General features: G+C 40.5%; 1 protein-coding gene across 1 annotated transcript; it reads right to left on the bottom strand.

Annotated features, from left to right (window-relative positions):
* Positions 1-18817: 18817 nt before the first annotated feature.
* On the bottom strand, positions 18818-24383 carry LOC115090154 (permeability factor 2-like). The gene is made up of 4 exons (XM_029598904.1): positions 24110-24383; positions 22417-22543; positions 22208-22291; positions 18818-19871 (listed from the first exon to the last, which is right to left on the bottom strand). The coding sequence occupies exons 1-4, from the start codon at positions 24183-24185 to the stop codon at positions 19853-19855; spliced, it is 306 nt and encodes a 101-aa protein (XP_029454764.1). The 5' UTR covers positions 24186-24383; the 3' UTR covers positions 18818-19852.
* Between the last annotated feature and the right edge of the window lie 335 nt (positions 24384-24718).

Here is a 24718-nt window from a genome sequence, read left to right as displayed (position 1 = left end):
GGGGTTCACTCCTCCATCCGATGCATCACTCCCTCCACCTGATGGCGTGGAGATTGAAAGGGAAGTATTAAGACACCTCTGTCTTCCTATGCACATAGAAGACATCCTTATTGCCTCCAGAAAGCCTTCAACCAGACGCAACTACAAAGGAAAATGGCATCACTACTCCGAGTGGTACAGATCACGAGACTTGATCAGTTCTCTTCTACCACTACAGACCTTCTAGAGTACCTCCACACTCTCTACCAGACTGATCTCGCTATGACATCAGTTAGGGTGCACATCAGTGCTATTGCAAATTTTCATCACCCCCACAGTGGCTTTCCCATTTCTAATCACCCTCTCGTCTCAAGATTTCTGCGAGGCATGCTTCACCTCCGACCACCAGTGATGAAGCTACCTGTACCCTGGGACCTTAATATTGTCTTAGAACAACTTATGATGCTTCCATTTGAGCCTTTAGACACGTGGCACGTGAAATACCTCACCTGGAAGGTGGTATTTCTGGTAGCGATCACTTCAGCTAGAAGAGTCAGTGAGCTTAAAGCTTTAGTTCACTACCCACCTTACTTAGAATTATACCACAACAAGGTTACCCTTTGCCCTCACCCCCACCTTTCTACCCAAGGTGGTGTCCGCTTTCCATCTCAATCAAACCATAACCTTGCCGACCTTCATGCCGAAGACCCATCACAATAAGCGAGACCACGTCCTGCATTCGCTGGACTGTAAATGGGCTCTAGCTTACTATAAACGGAGGATTCAATCTCCCTCCAGACCTTCTCAGCTCTTCCTCTCTTTTAACCCCAATGCTCCTGGTCAACTCGTCTCCCAGAGAACTATAGCTAGCTGGCTATCACAATGCATTCATTTCTGCTACGAGAAACATTCACTTATATTGGATGATAGAGCTCATGCTCACCAAATACGGTCCACAGCAACCTCAGTTGCCCACCTTAAGAAGGTACCACTGCTTGACATCTGCAAAGTGGCCACATGGTCCTCCATGCATACTTTCACGTTGCATTACTATCTGCACCAACAGGCGGCCTCTGATGTTGCAGTCGGCTCCGCAGTCTTATCCAATCTTCAACAAAGATGAGACTGTCTACCTTTTATCTGGGTTAGTGTCCTGGACTTCTAACACATATCCTGAACGGACACAACCCAAAAGCTTGGGACTCCCAGGCAGCATGGCTAATTCAGCCTGCTATTGATGGGAAAAAGCAAGTTTGCTTACCGTAAATGGTGTTTCTGAGGATAGCAGGATGAATTAGCCATGTGAACCCACCCACCTTCCTAGACAATCTAAGAATCCTTCTATTTGGTACATAATGACTTGGCTACAAAGAGACTGAGGAGAAGGGCACCGAATTGCATGGTAAGACGACCGCGCAGCCGCACAGAGTCCAAAACTCTGTGACTACTGAGGGAAATACTCCGCCTATAGGGTCACGTGCATGCTTCCAGACAGCATGGCTAATTCATCCTGCTATCTACAGAAACACCATTTACGGTAAACAAACTTGCTTTTCTCTCTCCCAACCCCCATCCCTCTCTCTATTTTCCCCTTGCCCCTGACCAGCATAACCCTCTCTCCTTGCCTCCCAAAAGTATCTCTGTCTCCCAAATATCTCTCTTTCCCATTCACCCCACCCCTCCCCAAATTCAGCATCCATCTCCCTTCTTTCCAACTACCCCCTGCCTGTTATCTGCTTCTCTCTCTCCCTGTCTAATTGCCCCCATGGACACCTCTTTCTTTCTGTCCCTGCTCAGTATGGCCTCTCCTTCAACCACTGCCCTTTCAAACTTAGCAGCATTACTCAGGAGTCTACATGATCCATCGTCCCTTGAATCCCTAGTATCTTTTTTTTAGTCCTGGATCTTTCCCTTCCTACCAGTGTAGGTATCCTGTCGGCTTCCTCTTGTTCCTGTTACTGTCAGATGGGCTTCAAATCCTCTTCCTCCTTCGGCCATGCAGCTACTGCAATGCCATGAACTCACAGGGGCTCCAGCAGCAAACAGTTCAAGCTGCACACTTTTGAGATTCTGCGTTTGCCGATCGAGAGCAAATAGCGAATCAGCTGCTAGCAGGCAAGCCTTCTGTGGCTGCGTGATGGGGATGCTGATGGCAGATGCAGGTACACCTTCATCCCACTTCCTGCTGTAGTCCAGGAGCTGGGGGGGGGGGGGGGGGGGCGCAGGAGGTGGAGCAGTGCAGCGGTGGCGTTAAATCATATTCTTGTGGGGAGACAGTGCAGCACTTAGTTTCCTTTTGGCACCAGGCAGCCACAGCATAAAAGCCCCTGACAACGCCCTTTGGGACATAACACCCAGGTCAGCTGCCCCTTTTGCTCCCCTAGTCCTGCCACTGTGAGTGTGTGTGTGTGTGTGTGCCACTGGCCCCCATCATTGTTCATTTGTGAGGGGAGGAAGTCTCATGTTGGAGCTGCTGAACCTCCATTGTTGTTGTGAGAGGAGGGGCTTGTTATGTTAGGGTCTAAAATGTCCAGACAATATAGCTGAAAAGAAAAGCTTTTTCCTTTTGGTTTAGCGATTCAAATATGTCAGCTTTGAGAATGTGACTATGCAGCTTCTCTGATATCTTTGTATTTTTCATGGTACAGAAGGAAATGCATTTTTGTTTCTATTTCTCCAGTGTTGCACCATATGCGCAGTCCTGCTTCTTGGGATTTCCAGTTCAGTTTTTGCCTGCCTATTTCTATTTAGAATTTGTGGTCATTTATTCTGATTTGATGTAGGTCTATCTATGTTTTTGTCTGTTATGTGTTGATCAAGGTGAGTTATTTTGTTAATGTGTAGTTACTGTGGAGGTATCTGTAGCAGTCTGGTTTATTCTGTTTTCCCAACAGGAGATGTATTGGTATTCTAGGGCTGGGTGTAATATTTGCAATGCTGTCATTTCATAGGTTTTGTGGCCAGCTGCAGGGAGAGAGGTCTTGGGTGGTTACCCCTTCCCATCCCATGCCCAAGAAGGGCTCTGCATGTGAGTGCCAGTACCTTTTTCTTCTAGAAAAAAAAATGCATTGTTAAGGGTATCTTGTTACACTTTTACTTTACAGAAGGGAATCCCATTGTACTCACATTTCTGAGTCTAGGATTCAAAAGGATCCTCTAGCTTGGGAAGTTCAAAGCTTTAGCTAGATAAACCAATCAAGTTCTCTAATTGGCCTAGCCTGGGCCCTTGACACTGATCTTATGCCCCATACAGGTTCTACTTACATTTATTGTGGTAAACTAAGTTTGATCATATCACCTCATTGCCACAGGATCTACATTAGCTCCCAATTTGATTACGTATCCAATTCAAAATAAGATGTTTAACTTTCAAAGTTTTATGGTCAACTATTCTTCTTATCCTATCTGCTTTGTAATACCACATTGGCCAACTCAAACACTCAGATGTTCACAACAAGAGTTACTCATTTTACTCTCTCCAAGAGGCATTAGGTTAGAATTCACCAGAGAAATCAGTTTTTCTTACCTTGTCCCCAGTCTTTGGAATTCTTTACCTTTGGCCATTCAACTAGAGAAAGGCTACATCAGATTTAGAAAGGCTTTATAAACCTATTTCTTTGTCAAAGCCTTTGAGATTTAACAACTTCTTTGTGACTTATCTGTTATATCATCATTTTACTATCCTGTTTTTTACTGTTTTATATTTATGCTGTGTTGTTTTTCTGCTATTTTTATCATTTTATTTTAACTTATTTTAAGACTTTTCTCTTTTATTCCTTTTGTACATAGCTCTGATTTACATCTGTTAAATATTATGATTAATTAAGCCAAATAATTATAATAATAATAATAATATAAATAATAATAATACTTTCTCCTTAACTACTGTATGGCTGCTACTCAAGACAGTTACTTCTTCACCCCTAGAGTTGCTCTGTCTCTATGCTTTTACTATATAAAATGTGCCCAGATCCATGCTGGGTTCTAGCGCTAGGAATCTCCAAACACACATGGTCTCCTAAACTATACTACAATATTACTATTTCAGTACATTGCTTTGAGCTCTTTTATATGGTAAATTGTAAATTTTAGCATTAAATATTTAACTGATGTTTGGAGTTCTTTTATATTGGTGATTTGTAAATGTTATCTATAAATAAAAAAAGAAGTTCTGCAGATGCCTCTCGCACAGGAGCCCCTTATACGTTTGCTGCCCCTGTGTAGAGACATAGGGGCTACAAATGTAAATGCAACTAACATGCCAAGTGTGACTGAGTTTGGGGAAGTTACAGGAAATGTTTTGTTATAGGCAAAGAGCGGGAGAAACCCTTCGGCAAACAGGATCCTAAATGTATAGCCAGTTCCTGCATACATCATGTGGTATTCATTAGTTCAGAATGACCTAATTTTGTGCTAGACTACAAACGTCTTTTGTCGGAACTTGGCTATGATTTAGCTTCATCAATTTATCTTTAGCTCATAGCTGTAAAGCATATTTGAAAAACCTGAACATGACATCCTGCTGACATTATCGAATGCTGATGCATTTGCTTGAAAAGCAGTTTTCTCATACTGAAGGTCGCTATCTTGGATTGCCAAATTCTGTCAAGACGCATGAACTCCTGTGTCATGAACTAGGATCTCTATTGTGGAGCAACCCATTTCCGAAGCCTGTCAAAAGTCTGCTTCCTGTGGTGAAATTAGCTATGCATTTTTGCTATCATTTGAAAGCAAAGGACAGTTATGCAGGGAACAAACAGTTTGGTTTGTTGATTAAAATGTTTTGTTGTTCTGCTCAACCAATTTGCGAGTCATTGAGGTTTTCCTGAAGAGTTTAAATGGGAGAGGGGTAAAGCAACAGGAATATGAAATAAAACCATGGCAAGGATCTTATTAAAACTATATAAAGAATTAAAGTTACCTGATCCCAAACCGTTGTCACTTGATAGTATGTCTTGTTTGTGTGACCTTGGGAAAATAAGAAAGGAGTTGGGCAGGAGTAGTAGAGGACAAGGCAATTTTGTCAAAGGCGTATGAGAAAATGTTAAGGAGTGGAACAGAGGGTATGAAAGTGCAGGGCTGTGAAGGGAGAAAGAGAAAAGAGAGATTAAGAAGTATTGCATAAGGAAGCATAGAAGCTTAGAACCTTATTGAATGAGAAACCTTTCTTTTTAAATAAGGCTCATAGAATCATAGAAATTGATAGCAAATAATGATCTCCAGATCCACTAAATCCTAACTGGTTCTTTAGCTTTACTTTCACTTTCCCACAGCCAAGTTTTCGCTGTTCCTATGCTACGCTTCACATCATGAACTTAGGGCATTTTGTTTTCAATAGAAAGCATTATAAAATGCTGCATTCCCCTGTTTTTATATGCTAGCACATCACTGCCACAAAATCCAAAAAGAAATTGAAAGTACTTGGTTATTGCATCTATGGAAATGTTTCAGAATAATTGGCTAGATATCAGTTGATATAGGATGAAATGCCAAGCACTGAATATATAATACAAGGCTTCCCAAACCTGTCCTGGGGACTCCACAGGCTTTAGGGTTTTCAGGATACCTACAATGAATATACTTAAAAAAAAATTAGCACTATCCATGTCTGTGATTTCAATTAATCAACTTTTTGATCAACCGTGTTAAAATACTGTCCACAGGGACAAACAGGATTACAAATCAGGATACATTTACACATGGGAACAACCAAAACAATTTTCAAAAAAGAAAGTATCTTTCCTGGATTCATCAGGAAACTCATCTTATGGTTCAGATGAGGAGGATACACACACTGGCCAGGATTCACCCCTGCTTGTAGATTCGGACCAATATCAATATTAAACAGATGCTTTCCAGCACCAACAGAGATGCCCACATAGGGGACATTGTTTTCATTTACCATATCAGAATCAACAAACACGAGCATTCACTCAATCACAGGCATGCCAACCGCCCTAGATAATTTATCCAGTAAGCCTCTTTCAGAATCAGAGATTTTGATTCTTAATAAAAGTCTTACATTTGTACAGACATATTATTACAATGCATTTCAATGCAGGATTGATTTATATAGATTTTTCTGATTATTTATTTATTTATTTATTTATAACTTTTTATATACCGAGGTTCAATTAACAAGATTAATTATCACTTCGGTTTACATTACAACCAGCAAAAAATAACAGAGACAAAGTCTTGTTTTACAATGAACAGGGTAGAAGTAACCTGGATTAAAACAATGAACAGGGTAGAAATAACCTGGATAAACATAAAATGGGTGAAGCAAGTATAGAGAATTGGGTCTGTATAACTTGGGCGAAAAGCAGGGACATTAAATAGGGGAGGACTATGAATATATATATATATGTATGTATATATGTATATATATATATATATGTGTATATATATATGAATATATATATATATATGTGTATATATATATATATACTTCCATTATATTTATTTTTCAATAATGCCCCAGGAACTAACAATAGCTCTATTGTAGCACCAAAGTCAAGATGGATTCCATCAGGACCTCCAGATCCTTATATTCAAACATTTATCAACCTTATACTTCAAATCAGTATCTTTTGGAACAGCAGCTACCACCAGTATCCTATAACCTTCCGAGATCATTATTTTCAGCCTTAAAGGAATTACAACAGAGACAAGATCTTGTAATAAGACTGGCAGATAAAGGAGGAGCAGTGGTGGTACAATCTATAATACAATATGAGTCCAAGATAATGAACCAATTGAGTGATTCTACTTTCTATACTAAACTAGATGAAGATCCGACATCATATATACAACTGATAGAGAGAAAAATTTATCAGCAAGAGAACTTGGTTTTTTAACCATAGAGAAATTAATTTTTTGATTTCAAAATGTCCAGTCATTCCACAATTTTATACAGTTCCTAAAATTCATAAACGGTTGCAAAATCCTCCAGGACATCCCATTGTATCCTCCATAGGCTCTATTTTAGACCTGTATCATCGTTTGTTGATATTATTTTACAGGAAGAATTCAAACAGGCAAAATCTTGCATTCGTGACACTACACACATGCTTACAATTTTACAACAGGTCTATCTATATTCATCAATCTGATTTTTTTCCAGTCACTTTAGAAATTAGTTTCCTGTACACTAATATTCCACAACAAGCAGTTTTGTTCACTATTCAGAATATATTATCAAAATGCTCTAGACTAGAACGTATTCCGTCAGGTTTTATTTTCAATATGGCGAAGATTGCATTAACTTGGAATTATTTTGGATTCAAAGGGGATTTCTATCTACAACATCATGGCATCACTATGGGGGCTACCATGGCCTCTAGCATGGCCAATTTATATGTGGCCTCGTTTGAAGACAATTTTGTATATTCTTCTTCATATTTTGAAAATATTTGACACTGGTCAATATATATTGATGACATATTTTTTATTTGGACTGCTACAGAACAACAACTGATCACGTTTGTGAATTGGCTTAACAACGTGGCTAAGAATTTCCAATTTACTCTTACATACCATCCCACTCAGATTGTTTTTTTTATATATTTTGATTTTTTGTTTAAATTATTTTTATTAATCATTGAAAGTTAACAAAGACAATGAACCAACACTCAAGTTTTTGTATTACATAGTCGTGCAGTGCTATCACATACAGGCTGATACAGAACGGTGCGCTCAATACACGCGGTTTAGCGCATCTGTTTAGACCTTGTTTGGCCGCGCATTTTAGACGTGCTATTATTACCCCTTTTTCTATAATGTAAGTGTCCCCACCGCCTCCTTATTAGCGCTGGCCCTAATTTAAATACAGAATTGCACGCCCAGGAGAGGTGCCTGGGTGCGCATCAGGAGAGTGGGCGCTCAACACAGAGTGCCAGCTCTCCTGTGGGTTTTTTTGAATCGGCCTGTTAAATAGATAATCAGCGAACAATGATTCTAGTGCAATCTTGTATAGCTTCACAAAAGACTATAGTCGCCCACCAGCAGTGGTTCTGCAACTGGCGGCTCACTTTATTAAGAGAGTAACACACTAGTCACAAACAGTACAATTAAAAAAAACTGCGGGAGAGCCGGCGCTCCATGTTGAGCACCTGCACTATTGACGCGCGCCCATGCACCTTTCCTGGGTGTGCAATTTTGTATTTAAATTAGGGCCGGCTTTAATAAGGAGGCGCTAGGGACACTAGCGTGTCCCTAGCGCCTCCTTATTAGCAGAAGTGGTGGCTATCGGCGGGTCAGACAACTGACACTTAATTTTAACATCGGTTTTCGAACCCGCTGACAGCCACGAGTTCGGAAAACTGACGCCAACAAAATTGAGTGTCCGTTTTCAAACCAGCCAACTGGCAGGCAGATTTTTTTTTTTTAATTTTTGGGGCCTCCAACTTAATATCGCTATGATATTATGTCAGAGGGTGTACAGAAAAGCAGTTTTTTCTGCTTTTCTGTACACTTACCTGGTGCTGTCTATGGTTAACGCCTGCCTTTGGGCAGGCGTTATTTCTGAGAGTAAAATGTGTGGTTTGACTAACTAATAGGCTCATTAAAATGCATTTGCATGTGATGAGCGTTATTAGTTTTTGAGGGGGGGTTGCCCGTGCATTTTCCATGCGCTATTACCCATATAGTATAAGGGGTAATAATAGCATGTCTAAAACACGTGGCCAAATAGGGGCTAAACGGTGCGCTCAACTGAGCGCACCGTTCTGTATCAGTCTAAAAGAAAGGAAGCATTTTTCTGCACTTCTCCCCTCCCCCCACCCTTCACAACTTATTGTTAGGCGTGTCACAGAAAAGTCAAGAGTAGAAAACAAAACTAATCAGAGAGTAAGTCATTGAGAATTAGATTGCAAGCCACAGGGAACAGAGATTGAAGATATATTTCCCAACGTTTGATAAAGTTCCTTTTCTTTTTAAACCATTACATTTTCTCTGAGTATTTATCCATAATACAAGTATGATGAAGCAAATTACGAAACTATGTTATCGTTGGTGGGTCTTGGGAAATCCATTTTTGCAACACACATTTTTTGGAAAATAAAATCGCTAGTCTACACCATGACTGGACATATTTGCTAGGAAATGAAATACCCCTATTATCATCCCAGAGAAACACCTTAGTACTGCGAGCGAAAGAAATCCCACACATTTTAAGCAAATATTTATGCACATAGTTCCAGAATCAACGAATATGTGGACAAGACCAAAACTGGTGCCCGAGAGTACTACGAGGGTCACCGCATTTAAGACATTGCCCACTCCCTTGGTTTTGCATCTTACTAGCTTGACTAGAAGCTACGTAGAATCTATGCAAGAATTTGAATTCAATCTCCTGAAGTGGAATAGGTATGGAGAGAAACAATGCACGTGTGAAACATCCCTTATAATAAGCAGGAGCTAAGGTGGTTCCTAAATCTTTATTCCAACTATCCACCATAATTTCCCAGTGGAGAGCAGGTTGATATTTATTTAATAATTTGTACCAGAAGGCTAATCTGTGACAGGTGGGGTCATCCATGTCCAAGAACATAAGAACATAAGAAAATGCCATACTGTGTCAGACCAAGGTCCATCAAGCCCAGCATCCTGTTTCCAACAGTGGCCAATCCAGACCATAAGAACCTGGCAAGTACCCAAAAACTAAGTCTATTCCATGTTACCATTGCTAATGGCAGTGGCTATTCTCTAAGGGGGTAATTTTCAAAAGGAGTTACATGCGTAAATGTAGCTACTATTGTAGCAATTTTCAAAAGCCATTTACTCAAGTAAAGTGCACTTACTTGAGTAAATCCTATGGACAATTCAATGGCATATATTGTAGCAATTTTCAAAAACCCACTTACTCAAGTAAAGTGAATTTACTCCAGTAAACCTGGCTTTTACTCGAGTAAATGCTTTTTAAAATCAGGCCCTAAGGGCCTGATTTTAAAAAGCATTTACTCGAGCAAAACTGGTTTTTGCTCGAGTAAATACACTTTACTCAAGTAAGTGGGCTTTTCAAAATTGCTACAATATATGCCATTGAATTGTCCATAGGATTTACTCAAGTAAGTGCACTTTACTCGAGTAAATAGCTTTTGAAAATTGCTACGATAGTATGTCACATTTACATGCGTAACTCCTTTGAAAATGACCCCCTACATGCGTAACTCCTTTGAAAATGACCCCCAAAGTGAACTTAATAGCAGGTAATGAACTTCTCCTCCAAGAACTTATCCAATCCTTTTTTAAACACAGTTACACTAACTGCACTAACTACATCCTCTGACAACAAATTCCAGAGCTTTATTGTGTGTTGAGTGAAAAAGAATTTTCTCCGAGTAGTCTTAAATGTGCTACTTGCTAACTTCATGGAATGCCCCCTAGTCTTTCTACTATCCGAAACAATAAATAACCGATTCACATCTACCCGTTCTAGGCCTCTCATGATCTTAAAGACCTCTATCATATCCCCCCTCAGCCGTCTCTTCTCCAAGCTGAACAGCCCTAACCTCTTCAGCCTTTCCTCATAGGGAAGCTGTTCCATCCCCTTTATCATTTTGGTTGCCCTTCTCTGTACCTTCTCCATCTCAACTATATCTTTTTTGAGATGTGGCGACCAGAATTGTACACAGTATTCAAGGCGCGGTCTCACCATGGCGCGATATAGAGGCATTATTACATTTTCTGTTTTATTAACCATTCCCTTCCTAATAATTCCTAACATTCTGTTTGCTTTTTTGACTGCTGCAGCACACTGAGCCGACAATTTTGAAGTATTATCCACTATGATGCCTAGATCTTTTTCCTGGGTGGTAACTCCTAATATGGAACCTAACATCGTGTAACTACAGCAAGGGTTATTTTTCCCTATATGCAACACCTTGCACTTTTCCACATTAAATTTCTTCTGCCATTTGGATGCCCAATCTTCCAGTCGTGCAAGGTCCTCCTGTAATGCATCACAGTCCACTTGTGATTTACTACTCTGAATAATTTTGTATCATCCGCAAATGTAATAATCTCACTCATCGTATTACTTTCCAAATCATTTATATATATATTGAAAAGCACACGTCTAAGTACAGATCACTGAGGCTCTCCACTGTTTACCCTTTTCCACTGAGAAAATTGACCATTTAATCCTACTCTCTGTTTCCTGTCTTTTAACCAGTTTGTAATCCACGAAAGGACATCACCTCCTATCCCATGACTTTTTATTTTTCCTAGAAGCCTCTCATGAGGGACTTTGTCAAACGCCTTCTGAAAATCCAAATACACTACCGGTTCACCTTTATCCACATGTTTATTAACCCCTTCAAAAAAATGAAGCAGATTTGTTAGGCAAGACTTCCCTTGGGTAAATCCATGTTGACTGTGTTCCATTAAACCATGTCTTTCTATATGCTCTATGATTTTGATCTTGAGAATACTTTCCACTATTTTTCCTGGCACTGAGGTCAGGCTCACTGGTCTGTAGTTACCTGGATCGCCTCTGAAGCCTTAATCTCGTATGAATCATCCTTTTCGTCCTACCTATGTAAACATTTTTACATGGACAAACAATTAAATAAATAAAAATGTTGATTTGCAATCCGTGGTACCCAAAGGTATATATAGCGATCCGATTGAGGATCAATCCAATGGTGCCTGTAATTGTGGTTGAGCAAAAAGTACAATTGCCACATCGGCGATGTCCTTCAAAGTGAGTATCACAGGTTGCAATATAGAAGTACGGACTAGATTGTCCCTCAAGCTTTTCCTGCGTGTATATGCAAAAAGCGGGGGCTCTCGGAAAACAGAATGTAAACTAAGAATGTGCCAATGTCTAGACAAAAGAGCCCTAATTTGGGAAGCCACATGAGAAAAACATATTACACATACCAATCAATCTTCATTGAATTTTCCTTGAACAATAAAAGCCATTGCCGCTCTGTGTTATACGCTCTTTTATATGCGCACTGCGTTATATGCTCTTTTATATGTGCACTGAGCTCTTTTACATGTCAAACAAAATCTGTCTTCACAGAACAGATATATTTAATACTTAAGAATTATCCAATTGGGAGGTGATTTCGGAGATGATGCGGATGAAAATTGATGTAGAGCAATAGAGAGTTATGCTCCATTGGTTTGCAATACAAAATTGTACCAACTATATTCCCCTTCTTAAAAATCAAAATATGCAAAGCTTTTACTCCGATTTGTGTGAAACTGATACACCATAAAGTCGCCTTCATGCTGCAATATCCAGCCCAGTTGAAGGTAACATGGCAAAATGAAACCCACATCTATGACTCCATGGAGACTGCAAAGCAATTTGTAAATACTTTGGATTCACAGCCAGGAGAATGACTTTTCTTTTATTAGAGATCGAGCGGTGGCTTAGACTTCAAATGCTGATATGTGGTATTATCTGAAGTGGATTGTCTGGGCTGCAGAATTTTCTTTATAAAATGGCAATATCAGAGTGTTTTTTTTGTCATGGACTTTGTAGAAGGTTGGATTTTATTCCTGTGAAGTCTTCGCCCATGGATATCATTTCGGTATGAAGGAACTATGCAGCTTGATCGCTTATGGACCAGCCAGGAAGATCCTGGATGCTGACACATTGTGCACAGAGAACTTTGGGTAACCCTTAATTTGGGTCCTATGAAACAGACAGACTGGGCTTTGGAGCAAGGTTTTACAATGCTCTTGGTCTTCACCTCATAGACTTACTAAGCTATAAAGCCGTATTGGAAAATTGTGGAGGCAGCTCAGCGAAGTATCCATCTCAGAATGGTGGATAATTAGTTCAAAGGACTGAGACGGTCTAGAAATGGTCATGCCGTGTGGTTGGACTCTGCCGGAGGGAGGCATAAATCTGCTGACAAAGGTAGGGGGGGTTTAGATAGGGCCGGGGGGGTGGGTTAGGTAGGGGAAGGGAGGGGAAGGTAAGGAGAGGCGGAAGGAAAGTTCCCTTCGAGGCCGCTCCAATTTCGGAGCAGCCTTGGAGGGAACAGGCAGCGCGCGCTGGGCTCGGCGCGCCCAGGTTGCACAAATGTGCACCCCCTTGCGCGCGCTGACCCCAGATTTTATAAGATACACGTGGCTATGCGTGTATCTTATAAAATCCAGCGTACTTTTGTTTGTGCCTGGTGCGCGAACAAAAGTACGCACGCGCGCGCTGTTTTTGAAAATGTACCCCCACGTGTTTCCATAGTCATGCTACTGTTACTGATTTTCTTTCGTTCAATATATAAACAGCATGTCAGTTAAGATTATTTATCTGTTCAGTTTTTATCCACATTCACAAATCGTCATGTCATTTCACTGCCATTTGTAACTAGCCCTTTCCATAAATTCAATCTGCGGCATGTTGTCATAATTTTAGTATTCATTTTTTCTGTGTATTTTAGTCACACTATTCCCATTGGTGTTTTGACGATGCAAACTGAATGAAGTGATCTTCACAATTGGTGCTACATGACATTACCATACGAGGGGAAAACAAAGCCAACTGGGGCAACGAGAGTGCAGGTTTGAGAAGAAAGAACGAATAAACATAATCAAAAGGCAAATTAAAAAACTGCAACTAATTACAACAATTCAACATGATAATTACAACAGAAAAGGGCATAATATAAAGAGATTACAAAATAATGAAGGGGGGAAGAAAACGAGAGGGCACAGAGTTCTCGACGTAGAAGGTTGGGTCACCGAAAGGAATAGAGGGGGAGGGGCATGGGTTGAGAAGGAAATGAGGGACTAGAGGAAGGGCTCAGAGGCAGGGAAGCAAGGAGACTAATCTGCACGTAACCCGTTTAAAGTCCGGCCCTTAGTGCTTAAAAAATAGCGATGTGCGGCTGAGTTCGCACCAAAAAGAGAAACAGACACTGTAGCTAATATGCCTATTAAAAACATATAACCAATGTTTAAATCGCCAATGTCTGCTTTTCAGAGGGTTGAACAGGTAAAACATTATTAAATAACATATGAGGATAAAGGAGTAGCCAGCACCGACTCAACATTTGCTTAGGTTCTAAACTGCTAGATATCCACAATTGCAAGCCGTGACAAATATGAATCAGTACGTACCTAAAAATTGGAAATAATACAAAAACAGAGCCCTGAGATGTGGCCAAATTATTTAGAATGTTTGAAAAACCTCGAAAAGGTTCCCATACCTGTGGAGTGTATCATCAAGAATTCAGCCGCTGTCGATAGTGGAAGCCGTCTGACAGGGTATTTATATGAATTATCGCGAGAAGTAGAAACCTCTACCGCGCCAAAACAAACTAAAGACGCTGCGGTTTATAACTGGTGTCTTATTTATTCACATCTGTACACATATTGTGCCCTGTGTTCCTTTTCTGCATCATTTCTGTTTACCATTGTGATGTCAACACACATTCGTGTTATGATTTATTTAATCTCTGGAGTCTGTATACCCATATATGTTGTTGATTGATTTTAATTTTTTATGTGTTCATTTTTTAACAATTTATATATTTGTTTCTAGTTGCCCCTGAGGCAGCTCTCGATAAAAGAGCGAAACTCGACCAGAGTCGGGCAAATTTTAATAAAGGGCTTTTTCCATCATCCGATTCTTGTTATCTTTACCGCTACACAAACAACTGGATCAGCTTCCGTTTTGTTTTCTGGGTCCAATTTCCAAATGGTACACATTGTTGCAAAGTTGGTGGATACTTTTTACCACAGTCTTTGTACCTCTAGTTCTCAAAGGGAAAGTCTGAGTGTGCTTTCCCTTTGAGAACTACCTAGGGAAAAAAAATACTCACTGAGATTTGCACTTGCTTCTTCTGCAGATATTTTTTCCCTGAAAAACAACATGTGTCATGGTGAAAATGCAAAACTACATGAGTTATTTCCTCCCTTGACCTAACCAGGCCCCATAAATGCCTTTACAAAAATACAGGTAAAAACATGCACATTATGGAACAAAACACAGACTTTTACATGCATACAGGGTGGAACATTTTCAGACAGCCTATTTACATGGGGGAAATTGTTTTTGGGGGGTAAATTGCCCTCTGTATAGCATCTTCAGGATATAAAGTACTGTGTACAAGATAATTTCCAGACTTCTATAGTTCCTACCTCAAAGATCTTGCAGTCTAACTTATAACTTGTTTAAGGTCATACAGGCATGATTTACTCAAGTTCAGGACTTTAGACATTTTCCAGTTGAAAGTTGACGACTTTGCTGAACAAAAATAATCATATCTTATATGTAAATATTGTGGCTCAGAGACCCAGCATGCCTCAGAAAAAGTGAATAAATCTCCTACGAGTGGGTTTTTAAGCTAGGTTCAGCTCATATTCACACATAGGGGCAGATTTTTAAAAAATACGTGAGCACGTACTTTTGTTCGTGCACCAGGCGCGAACAAAAGTACGCTGGATTTTATAAGATACACGCGCGGGCCTTTTAAAATCCGCCCCTCACTGCATTATTTGCTCCATTACTAGAAACGTGACCTTCATTATTACTTTCCCCATATGCAGAATTGCTCTTAAATCATCACCACCATCTGGATATGAGTGGAGGAAGTGCTCCCGTCATGATGTCAGTTTGAAGAAAAAGGAGAAGGCAAAAATATTTGCCCATACTTTGGTCAATAACCTTCATGATTTAAATGTGGATAGCAACACTGTAGTAACCCTTCACCATAGTAATCAATGGGGTAAAAGGAAAAAGGAAAGGAAAATAGATATCTGTCATTCTTGTTAGAAAGAAACAGGATTTAAGGAAGACTTGGATGTACTATTCCTGCAAAGGTGCACGGGCGAGGGGGTCCACATTCTGTTTGCAGGACACACTGCAGCTGCCTTATTGTTTGAATCATGTGGGGTGGCATGTCCCACAGGACCCATTGGCCCATGTGGTTTAAACCACAAGATTACTACAGCAGCCTCTCGGATAGAACATAGTCAGTGGTCGCCCACAGACCTTAGCAGAAGATTGTTTACAAGCATACTGAAAGAAAAATATGAATAGAAAGTATTTTATCTACTTTGCACACCACATTGCTCTCATTGTGTTATCAGCAGCACTGTGCATCGAGGATGAACAAGCATTTCATAAACATCACATGCCTGCTTTTTACTACTCTGAAGCCAGCTTCTATTCCTCACCTTCACCCAATTTGTTGACCACAGTTGGCCCTCATCTTTAATGGAACAAAGAAGGTTTCTTTTTTACTGAGACAGCTCCATCATCTTTAACCCTTCAGCTTCTGTTTGCCTTTAAATGTCAGCTGTCATCTCCTCAGCATTTCTTCAGACTGCATTAGTCAGCTATGCAGTGTTTCAAATCTTCTCCTAGAGGCACACTTAACCAATCAGGTTTTCAGGATATCCATAATAAATATGCATGAGAAAGATTTTAATTAATTTCCCAGGGCAGGGTTGAGAAACACTTATTGGCCTTAATACTGCATCAGGGTTCTTTTGAATATATTTAAACTTCATATCTAAGCATTTTCAATACAACTCTTTGCAAATACAATTCTAATTAAAAATTGTTAAGGAATATAATGGGGCCGATTTTAATTCCTACGCGTACGGGGTATATTTGTGCGCGCTACCCGGTGCACACAAATGTACACCCGATTTTATAACATGCGCGCGCTGCTGCGCGCATGTTATAAAATCCGGGGTCAGCGCGCACAAAGGGGTGCACACATGTGCACCCCTTTGTGCGCGCCGAGCCCAACGGGAGCCCCGATGGCTTTCCCCGTTCTCTCCAAGGCCGCTCCGAAATCAGAGTGGCCTCGGAGGGAACTTTTTTTGGATCCCCCCCTCACCTTTCCCTCCCTTCCCCTATCTAACCCACTCCCCCGGCCCTACCTAAATCCCCCCCTACCTTGTTCGATTGAGGCAGGCGTAACTTGCGCGCACCGGCTGGCCAGGTCCCAACACAGGCTGCTGTGTCGGGGCACTCAGCCACAGCCCCGGACTGCAGACACACCCCGGACACCCCCCCAGACTGCCTATTTTAGCAAGTCCTGGGACATACGCGCGTCCCGGGGCTTGCGGCGCACGCAGGGGGGGTTTAAAAGGGTTACGCGCATAACTTATGCGCGTAACCCTTTTAAAATCTACCCCAATATGAACTCAATTACAAAACCAAAAATATTGTATGTATGAGGGCTTTAAGGCAGACCAAAAGTTTCCCTTGCAGGAAAAGCAGCAATAGCCCTTTAAAAGCAGCTTTTGCAGGGAAACCTTTCACCAGAACCATATTTTCGTGTATATAACCCACGGATTATACACAAATTTACATTCGTTAGAAGCAATCAGAAGTGATCAAAGGAAATGAGACGTCACATGTTGTGTGAGATTACTGTACTCCTCGAAAGCATGTGGCGATTTTCATACTGTACCTGCAAACATTTGCGGGGTGTACACGGGTGCGGGGTATACACAAACTTACATACATAGACCCCCATTTTTTGCAGGTTATATAAGGGTGTGGGTTATCCTTGGGTTCGGGGCATACACGCGAAAATACGGTATTTAAAAATAGTGGAAGTTTCCTCAATTTTTTTTTAAGGTGTTATCTCCTAGAGAAAATGAAGAGGGTTTCTTCCAATTATGTTTCCCATGTTGTCCAAGTATAAAAATGTTTAAAAAGTGTCAAAATGATTCCATTAGGAAGTAATGGGAATTTTGTGACTACAGTGATGTTCTAATGTCAAGGGTGCTCAAACCAGTCCTACTGGCACCCCCCCACCCCAACCAGTCAGGTTTTCAGGATATCCCTGGTGAATATGCATGAGAAATATTTGCATATTCACTGAGGATATCCTGAAAACCCGACTGGCTGGGGGGGGGGGGGAGGGGGGCGAAGGACCGTTTCAGCACCCCTGTTCTAACCCACTCTTATCTCAGCCTGAAGTAGGAGTAAATGTATGCAGGTCTGAAGTCTGCCAGAACAAATAGAAGGTGTATACGTATCGGGAAAGATGAATGTTTTTTGGGCAGAGTAGAAAGCATTAATGGAGTATGGTGATTCCTCCTGCACACTTGTTTTTCAGGCTCTGGCATGTAGTTTCTTTCTCTGCTGAATGAATATCTGATTTTATGAAAATCGATATTCAGGTTATTTCCCTATTCTTCACCCTCCAGAACCTTCCCCCCCCCCCAAAAAAAAAAAAAAAAGAATTTGAATGCATAGAGCCCACAATGGATAAGGAACCTGAAGCAGGTTCTCCAGTTCTGCACCTTTTGAAGTTATAAAATGGAAGTATTGCAAAGGTAAAACCAAGTTTAAAAATCATGGTACTCTTTAGTAAGTAGTTTGGAGGCACAGTTGATATGATGTGAAGGCTCTGTACTGCCAGCATAATCTTCCTTAGTGCCAGAACCCAAAGTGTAGTGTGAAGGGTTTCAATCAATATGTTGTGTTTGAAGTCAATAAAATCACTCCACTGCTCAAAGCTGTTTATTATTAAACTATTTATTTTCAAAAAGACAAAATAGATTAATCGAGCAGATACAAAGTTTTAACTTAGAAAATTTATGCTCATAAATAATAAATGGTCTTTTTTTATTATTTATAAATAGGGAATAAAAAACATTTATAGTTTTGCATTTTCTGTTTAAAAAGTGACAGTATGCCACAGAACAAAAATGACATAAATATCTAAAAAGACATAAATTATTTAATAGTGCAGAGTTCAAGGAGCCTGATTCACTCAGGAGAAACCTGAATTCTTTGCAGGGCTGTGATGCTTTTTATTGCACAAAGATGTTATCATGAGCTTTAAACCCATGTAGATCCCTTTTTCAGATGTCTGAAAGCTCAAATGCCATCAGTCTTGGATTATTCATCTGCTGGTCTGATCACATCACAGTCTGCAAAGAATCCTGAAATGATTCAGTCTGCGAGCAGAAAACACCCGCAGACCCTGACAAAATCACTGCAATTCATATCTTCTAAACAAACATACGTGTGCCATACTTCAAACATCCCAAGGGTAGGCAGGAATTTTTGGCAGAGCGGGGTAGGGGAGGAGGAGCAGAAGGGAGAGGAAAGAGAGCAAGACTGTTGGAAAAGTTGGTCAGAAATTAGTATTTTTCAGCAGCAGTGAGAGTCATTATTCTTGCACAACTTCTGCCACTATAATGTGGAGCTCAAAGTTTGCACATAGAACATGCTGTGGAGTGCAGAATATCCCTGCTCCTGGCAGGCTATGCACTACAAATCTCTTTCTATCCTGTCAGCAGTGGGATTGTAAGGAAGAAGGACCATAGAACGTGAGTCTCACATTTCATTCCTGTCCTTTGAATTTGACAAAAAGTAAAATCAAAGATGGTAAGTTAAAGTGCAATCCTTCCTTTTTCTCAGGATCTAAGTATGATTTTGGTGACACGAATACATTTCACAGATGCCTCACAATCTGCATGTAATCTGATACAGAAGTTTATTTTTCTGTTTCATACCTCTTCCAAAACTCCCCAGGTTCTGGTTCAAATTTTTTTCTTTTAGCATGTATCCCCTGCAGGGAAAGGATATGTGCACTGGAAAAGGATGAGTTACTTAGACTCCATGCAGCATATACCATAACTCAGTGTAAGGCCATCAGCGAGAACAGAGTGCATTACCAAACTATCACCCATATTTATATTATTGCAAATAAAATCATAAATAATATTATATTCCCATAATAAGTGCAAAAAATGAATATCAATAAGCTAAAAGACAGTGTAGTCCAAATATAGAATCCAGTCTTTCCTGAAGCTGTTGTGTCCCTGGATCTTGAGCACAGTTTCTTGTTAGATAAGACAGTAGTTATTTATTAAAGCGATTCAGTGTCTCATTTGAAAGGTTTGATGCATCTTTTCTTCCTTCATTTTTTCTTCAACGACTGCTGGATGCACTGCAACAAAAACACAGTGTTACAAGATCTGACCTTGTAAATTCAGTCAACACATTACACAGAAAAAATTATAGAATTTTCAAAGGAATTATGCATGTAAATATCACATTTTATCACAGCAATTTTCATAAGCCATTTGCCAACATTAACTGCACTTTTTAAAAATTTGTTACAATCTGTTTGTTTGCACTAATTTAATTAATATTTATTCTGTAAGCTGCTCAGAGCTGTAGATATTGAGTGGCATATGAATATTTTAAGTAAATAAAATAAATAAATAAAACCCAGTTTCAAGTATGTAAATGTTTTGAAAATCAGGATGTGTATGTATTGGACACACCGTAGCACACATGCAAAGGGATTGAATATTGATCCATAGAACATAGAAATGACAGCAGAAAAAGACCAATTGGCCCATCCAGTCTGCCCAGCAAGCTCCCACTCTTATTTTTCCATACGTATCTGTTTCACCAACCACCAATTTCAGGGCCCTTGTTGGTAACTGTTTGATTCAAGTTTCCTGCCACCCCCTGCCACTGATGCAGAGAGTAATGTTGGAGTTGCATCAAAGGTGAGCATAAGGCTTAATGGTTAAGGGTAGAAACCGCTGCATCAAGCACATTACCCAGATGCTTGTTTACCCAGACTGCACAGACCAATGCCTTGTTGGATGTTGTCTGAATGTAAATCCTGTTTTCCACATTTCCCCCTGCCGTTGAAGCAGAGAGCAACGCTGTATATGCACTCAAAGTGATCCAAGCATGAGATGAGTGAATGAAAGATTTATGTTTACATTGTCTTAATTTAAAAATGTTTTTAAGGTTATTGAATTTTGAATATTTATTAGAGATGCTCTAATGGACAGTAGCCAGGGCTGAAACCTTGATGACTGGCACTACTGCTCACAAATTTCAAAAATTCAACCCCTTTGCATGACTGCACCAAAAAATGTAATCTCTACTACTACTTCTACTACTACTGTTTTCTTTCTCCCAGCAACTAGCACGTTTCTTATGTTCCAGTGAGAGTGGGCAGGAGCATGCTGAAAACACATGGATGCATACTTCTTGTTCCCAGTCTGTAAAAAGTGACTGCGCTGTGTACTCTTGGAGTTAATAAAGCACTTTCAGACACAGTTTATATGGAAAATTGTATATTAGAAAACAAAAACTAATGATTGCTTTCCTTATTGATGCTTAACAGTTGCAAATTGAAAAACACTAAACGGGTGCTGGAACTAGGTGATGCAGTTCTTCAGATATAATATTGCAGTGAATGACAAAGGTGGTATACAAGTTGTACCTGACTGTGAACATGCAACTTAGGGTCTGATTCATCAAGATTTTTCCTCATGGACACAGACTGAGAGAACAATCTTAGTGAATCAGGCCTTTAGGCAGTATATACAGGAACTATTTACACAACATGATATCAGAAGGTACAGGCAGCTCCTGGATAAATATTGAATGAGGGAAGATAGCAAACATATGCGGGCAAGGTCCCCCCCACCTCCCCAGGTCACTTAATCTCAGTGATGCCTACTTCAGAGGATAGCAGAGTTACTATAAAACTAAAGATGTTTACACTAGTGGGCATCTTCTGGGTCAATCCACTAGTCCACCACTAGTCTTAGTTTTGAATATTTATAACAGTGGTACTAGGAGATCACCACACAAAAGCTGAATGTAGCCTAAATTCCCGGTTTTGTACAATCAGCAGGTGACGTTCCTTCTTTATTATTCTACATATTGTGCATTCTTTATTTCTGTAAGCTTGCAGTCAGTCCTACAGTATAACAGACCACAACAGGTTGTGCGGTTTGGCCACTTTACAAGAATGCCCTGAAACAAGCTGCCCCAAAAAACTTACATAGAATGACAAAATGGAAGGAAAAACAGAGGAAGACCATGTACGAGATGAATAGATAACATCAAGGACATATTGAACCAACATCAAGAGCCGATAACCATTCCTTAAACTTGCAGTCAGTGCCCAATAGATAGGACGGGAGAAGAAGATGAAGAAGCACATCTTATGGTTATCTCGTAAAGGCTGGTCTGAATTTGTATGGGTTAGTAAGGAAGCAAAACAATGCCTCAGGTCACCCCCACCACTTTCAAAGAGTAACCCAACATCACTCCCTGCTTCCCTGCTGAGATGAACAAACTTACTCACTCCTGCCTGAACACATTAGTGATATTCTTTTTATTATTTCAGTTCATTGAAAGTGCAGACCTGTTTGTAATTGTTAGGTTAGAATTTCAATTGTTATGATTAGTATTATATATAAATAAGCATTATGGTGTAGAATACACTGAAAGAGAAAAGATACTTACCCATTTAAAATTTTGTCGATAATTATCTTCACCCACTTGGCCTCAGGATTCAGGCATACCTGCATGCCATTTTTCAAGTTAGCACTGAGGAGAAGGAAAGAAATATTATTATTACTAAGGTGGCATGTCCAGAGGAAGGTGCTGCTATCAGTTATATTTTTAATCCAGTAAAGAATTGGTCCACAAGAGATTCCTCTACAGATACTTACATGACTTCAACTGTAGGGCAGTGGGGTCCCTCTGGGATGAGTTCCACATTAGCAATCTGTTTGATGGGGATGAATTCTGATACTGTCTTTATACACTGACAGCGCAGCTCTGTTCTTGCACTGGCATCTTTGGATGAGAAAAAAAAATGTACCATAAGCATAAATTATTAACTATAATGGTAAATGATTAACTTTTTCAGTCTTAACTACAAATGTCCTTGGATATTTACTCTTGAATACTGCATGTCTAATCATACTGATAACCCTTTTCTTAAACAATCATGTATTGTAAATACACCTGATAATATTTAAATAAATTATAGCATTTACACTATTGTATTACTTTCTTCGTGAAACTGGTGACAAAGTGAGTATGTTTTGGATTTTGGAAGTATTACATTCACAGTCTGGATTTAAGTTGTGGCTTTCTAATTTAATACTTATTAACATAGTATTAAAGTAAATGTCAGCAGATAGGGGACAGTTGGCCATTCCAGTTTGCCCAGTTGCCCCTGCCCACACTATTCTAAGGATATCTTTCAGCTATCACCTCTAAATGTTTGACACCTTCAGGATACACTTGGTTTGTCTTTTTTGCTGTTAGCTGGAAAGTGCAGCCCAGAGTAGGATGAGTCAGAGTGTGTTTTATGTTACTGTTTTATGGATATTTGTATGATTTTATTTAAACCACTTGGGAAGTTTGATAAGCGGACCATGCATTTTTAAATAAATAAATAATCTTAAAAAATAAATTCTGAAGCTCATGCTAGCAAACAGGGCCTTCCCCCAATTAAATTTGAAAATGTATCAAAGCTTTGCCGCCACTGTCTGTTGGTTTTCCTTGTCTCCTCTTGTCGAACTCTGATGCAGCCCTACCACCACTTTATGCAACTCGGCTTAGTCAGCTCCCATGTTTTGCTCTCTTGTGTTGTGAGTAGTTGAATATTCAGGTTTTCATACCTAATCTAATAACCAGGACCCCCCCCCCCCCCCTCCATTTCTTTACCTAACCTTTTTCACCATCCCTATTCTTACCACTATCTTCTGTAACCTTCCCAAGAAATCTTTAAATCGGTCAGTTTTGGCTAATACAACCTCTGCTGGAATGCTATTCCAGGCATCCAACCTCCTATCAGTAAAGAGAATTTTCTCATATTTCCTTTGAGCCTTTCTCTCTTAAGCTTCACATCATGACTTATTTTCCTTGAACTCCTTTTATCTTTCTTTTTTATTTAAATAGAAAATGCCTCCTTCTTGTACTTTATTGAAGTCTCAGTTTCAGATGCATAAATGAAGGCATCTCTGAAGTGGATGATTTGCTAGCAAATCTTTTGACCCCAGACTAAAACGAAAACATCCAAAGGGGAAAGAATGATATTGCATTTTTACCCACCCTACCATTCATTAAGGAAGATAATGGAACGTGTTCTTGATTGCATAGCTTGAGGTCCATGGGATTGGAATTTGCCTTCCAGAGCAATAACTGATGCCTCAAAAGTTCAGAAGCATACACAATTAATAGCTTTATATATTGGAGATAGAGACTGCATATATATCTACTACACTGCTGACATAGTACAAGAACAGGCTGTGAGCTGTAAAATAAGATCGGTAAAAGGAATGGAAGGAGCAGAAGAAATATCAGGAGGGGAGGAAAGCAGATAGGGACTGCGCCGTGTTTCTTGCTTCTTACCCTGGAAGGGAGCTGCACGGACCGCGGGCAGGAGCAGGAGGAGCAGGAGGGGGAGGCTCATCATCAGGCTCTTCATGCTGGGGCTGGAGCTGGGTTAGTGGCTGCTCTGGTGGGAGTCTCTGGGTCGGATGCTCCGAGTTGTGCCTCTCCCGGGCTCCGATGGCTGCATTTATGCTCCTCGCCGAGCTCCCCCCCCCCCCCCCGAGTTCCCAGGGGCACTTGCAGAGGAAACGCGGGGAGGAGGGGGCGATTGGGGAAAGCAGCCCCGCAGCTTCCCGGAAATCGCGCATGCTCGGGCGGGGGGCTGACGGGGCTCTGACTCGCCTTTCCTGCTACGCCCTCCCGTCCGGTCGCGTGCCCCAGGCAGGGGCGGCGGCAGCGCTCTGGCCACGCGGGGCATGGGATGGCACGCGCAGGCTGCCCCTTCCTGGGATGCGTGGTAGGGAACCGAGAGGGCAGCAGCACAAGCTGAAAATCCAGGGGAGGCTCTCCCGTGAGAAACGGGTTGGTGTGGGCAAGAGGGTCGTAGTGTTAATGCAATATTAGGGCACATCTGTGTAAAAAACAAAACCATCTGCAGGTCGCAGTATTTCAGGCAGTCAGACAGGC

Source organism: Rhinatrema bivittatum, chromosome 1 (assembly GCF_901001135.1).
Source record: "Rhinatrema bivittatum chromosome 1, aRhiBiv1.1, whole genome shotgun sequence".
NCBI lineage: Eukaryota > Metazoa > Chordata > Amphibia > Gymnophiona > Rhinatrematidae > Rhinatrema > Rhinatrema bivittatum.
Note: the sequence above shows the minus strand (reverse complement) of the source record. Positions and strands in the feature narration are given on the sequence as shown.

What these genes read in the sequence shown, in the direction of transcription:
- LOC115090154 (XM_029598904.1), bottom strand. Translation starts at nt 24,185, where the DNA reads ATGAAGAGCCTGATGATGAGCCTCCCCCTCCTGCTCCTCCTGCTCCTG. An exon ending in CCGTGCAGCTCCCTTCCAGG is followed by an intron (nt 22,544 to 24,109) that starts GTAAGAAGCAAG and finishes TCTCATCCAAAG; the next exon opens with ATGCCAGTGCAAGAACAGAG. An exon ending in TGCCCTACAGTTGAAGTCAT is followed by an intron (nt 22,292 to 22,416) that starts GTAAGTATCTGT and finishes CCTTCTCCTCAG; the next exon opens with TGCTAACTTGAAAAATGGCA.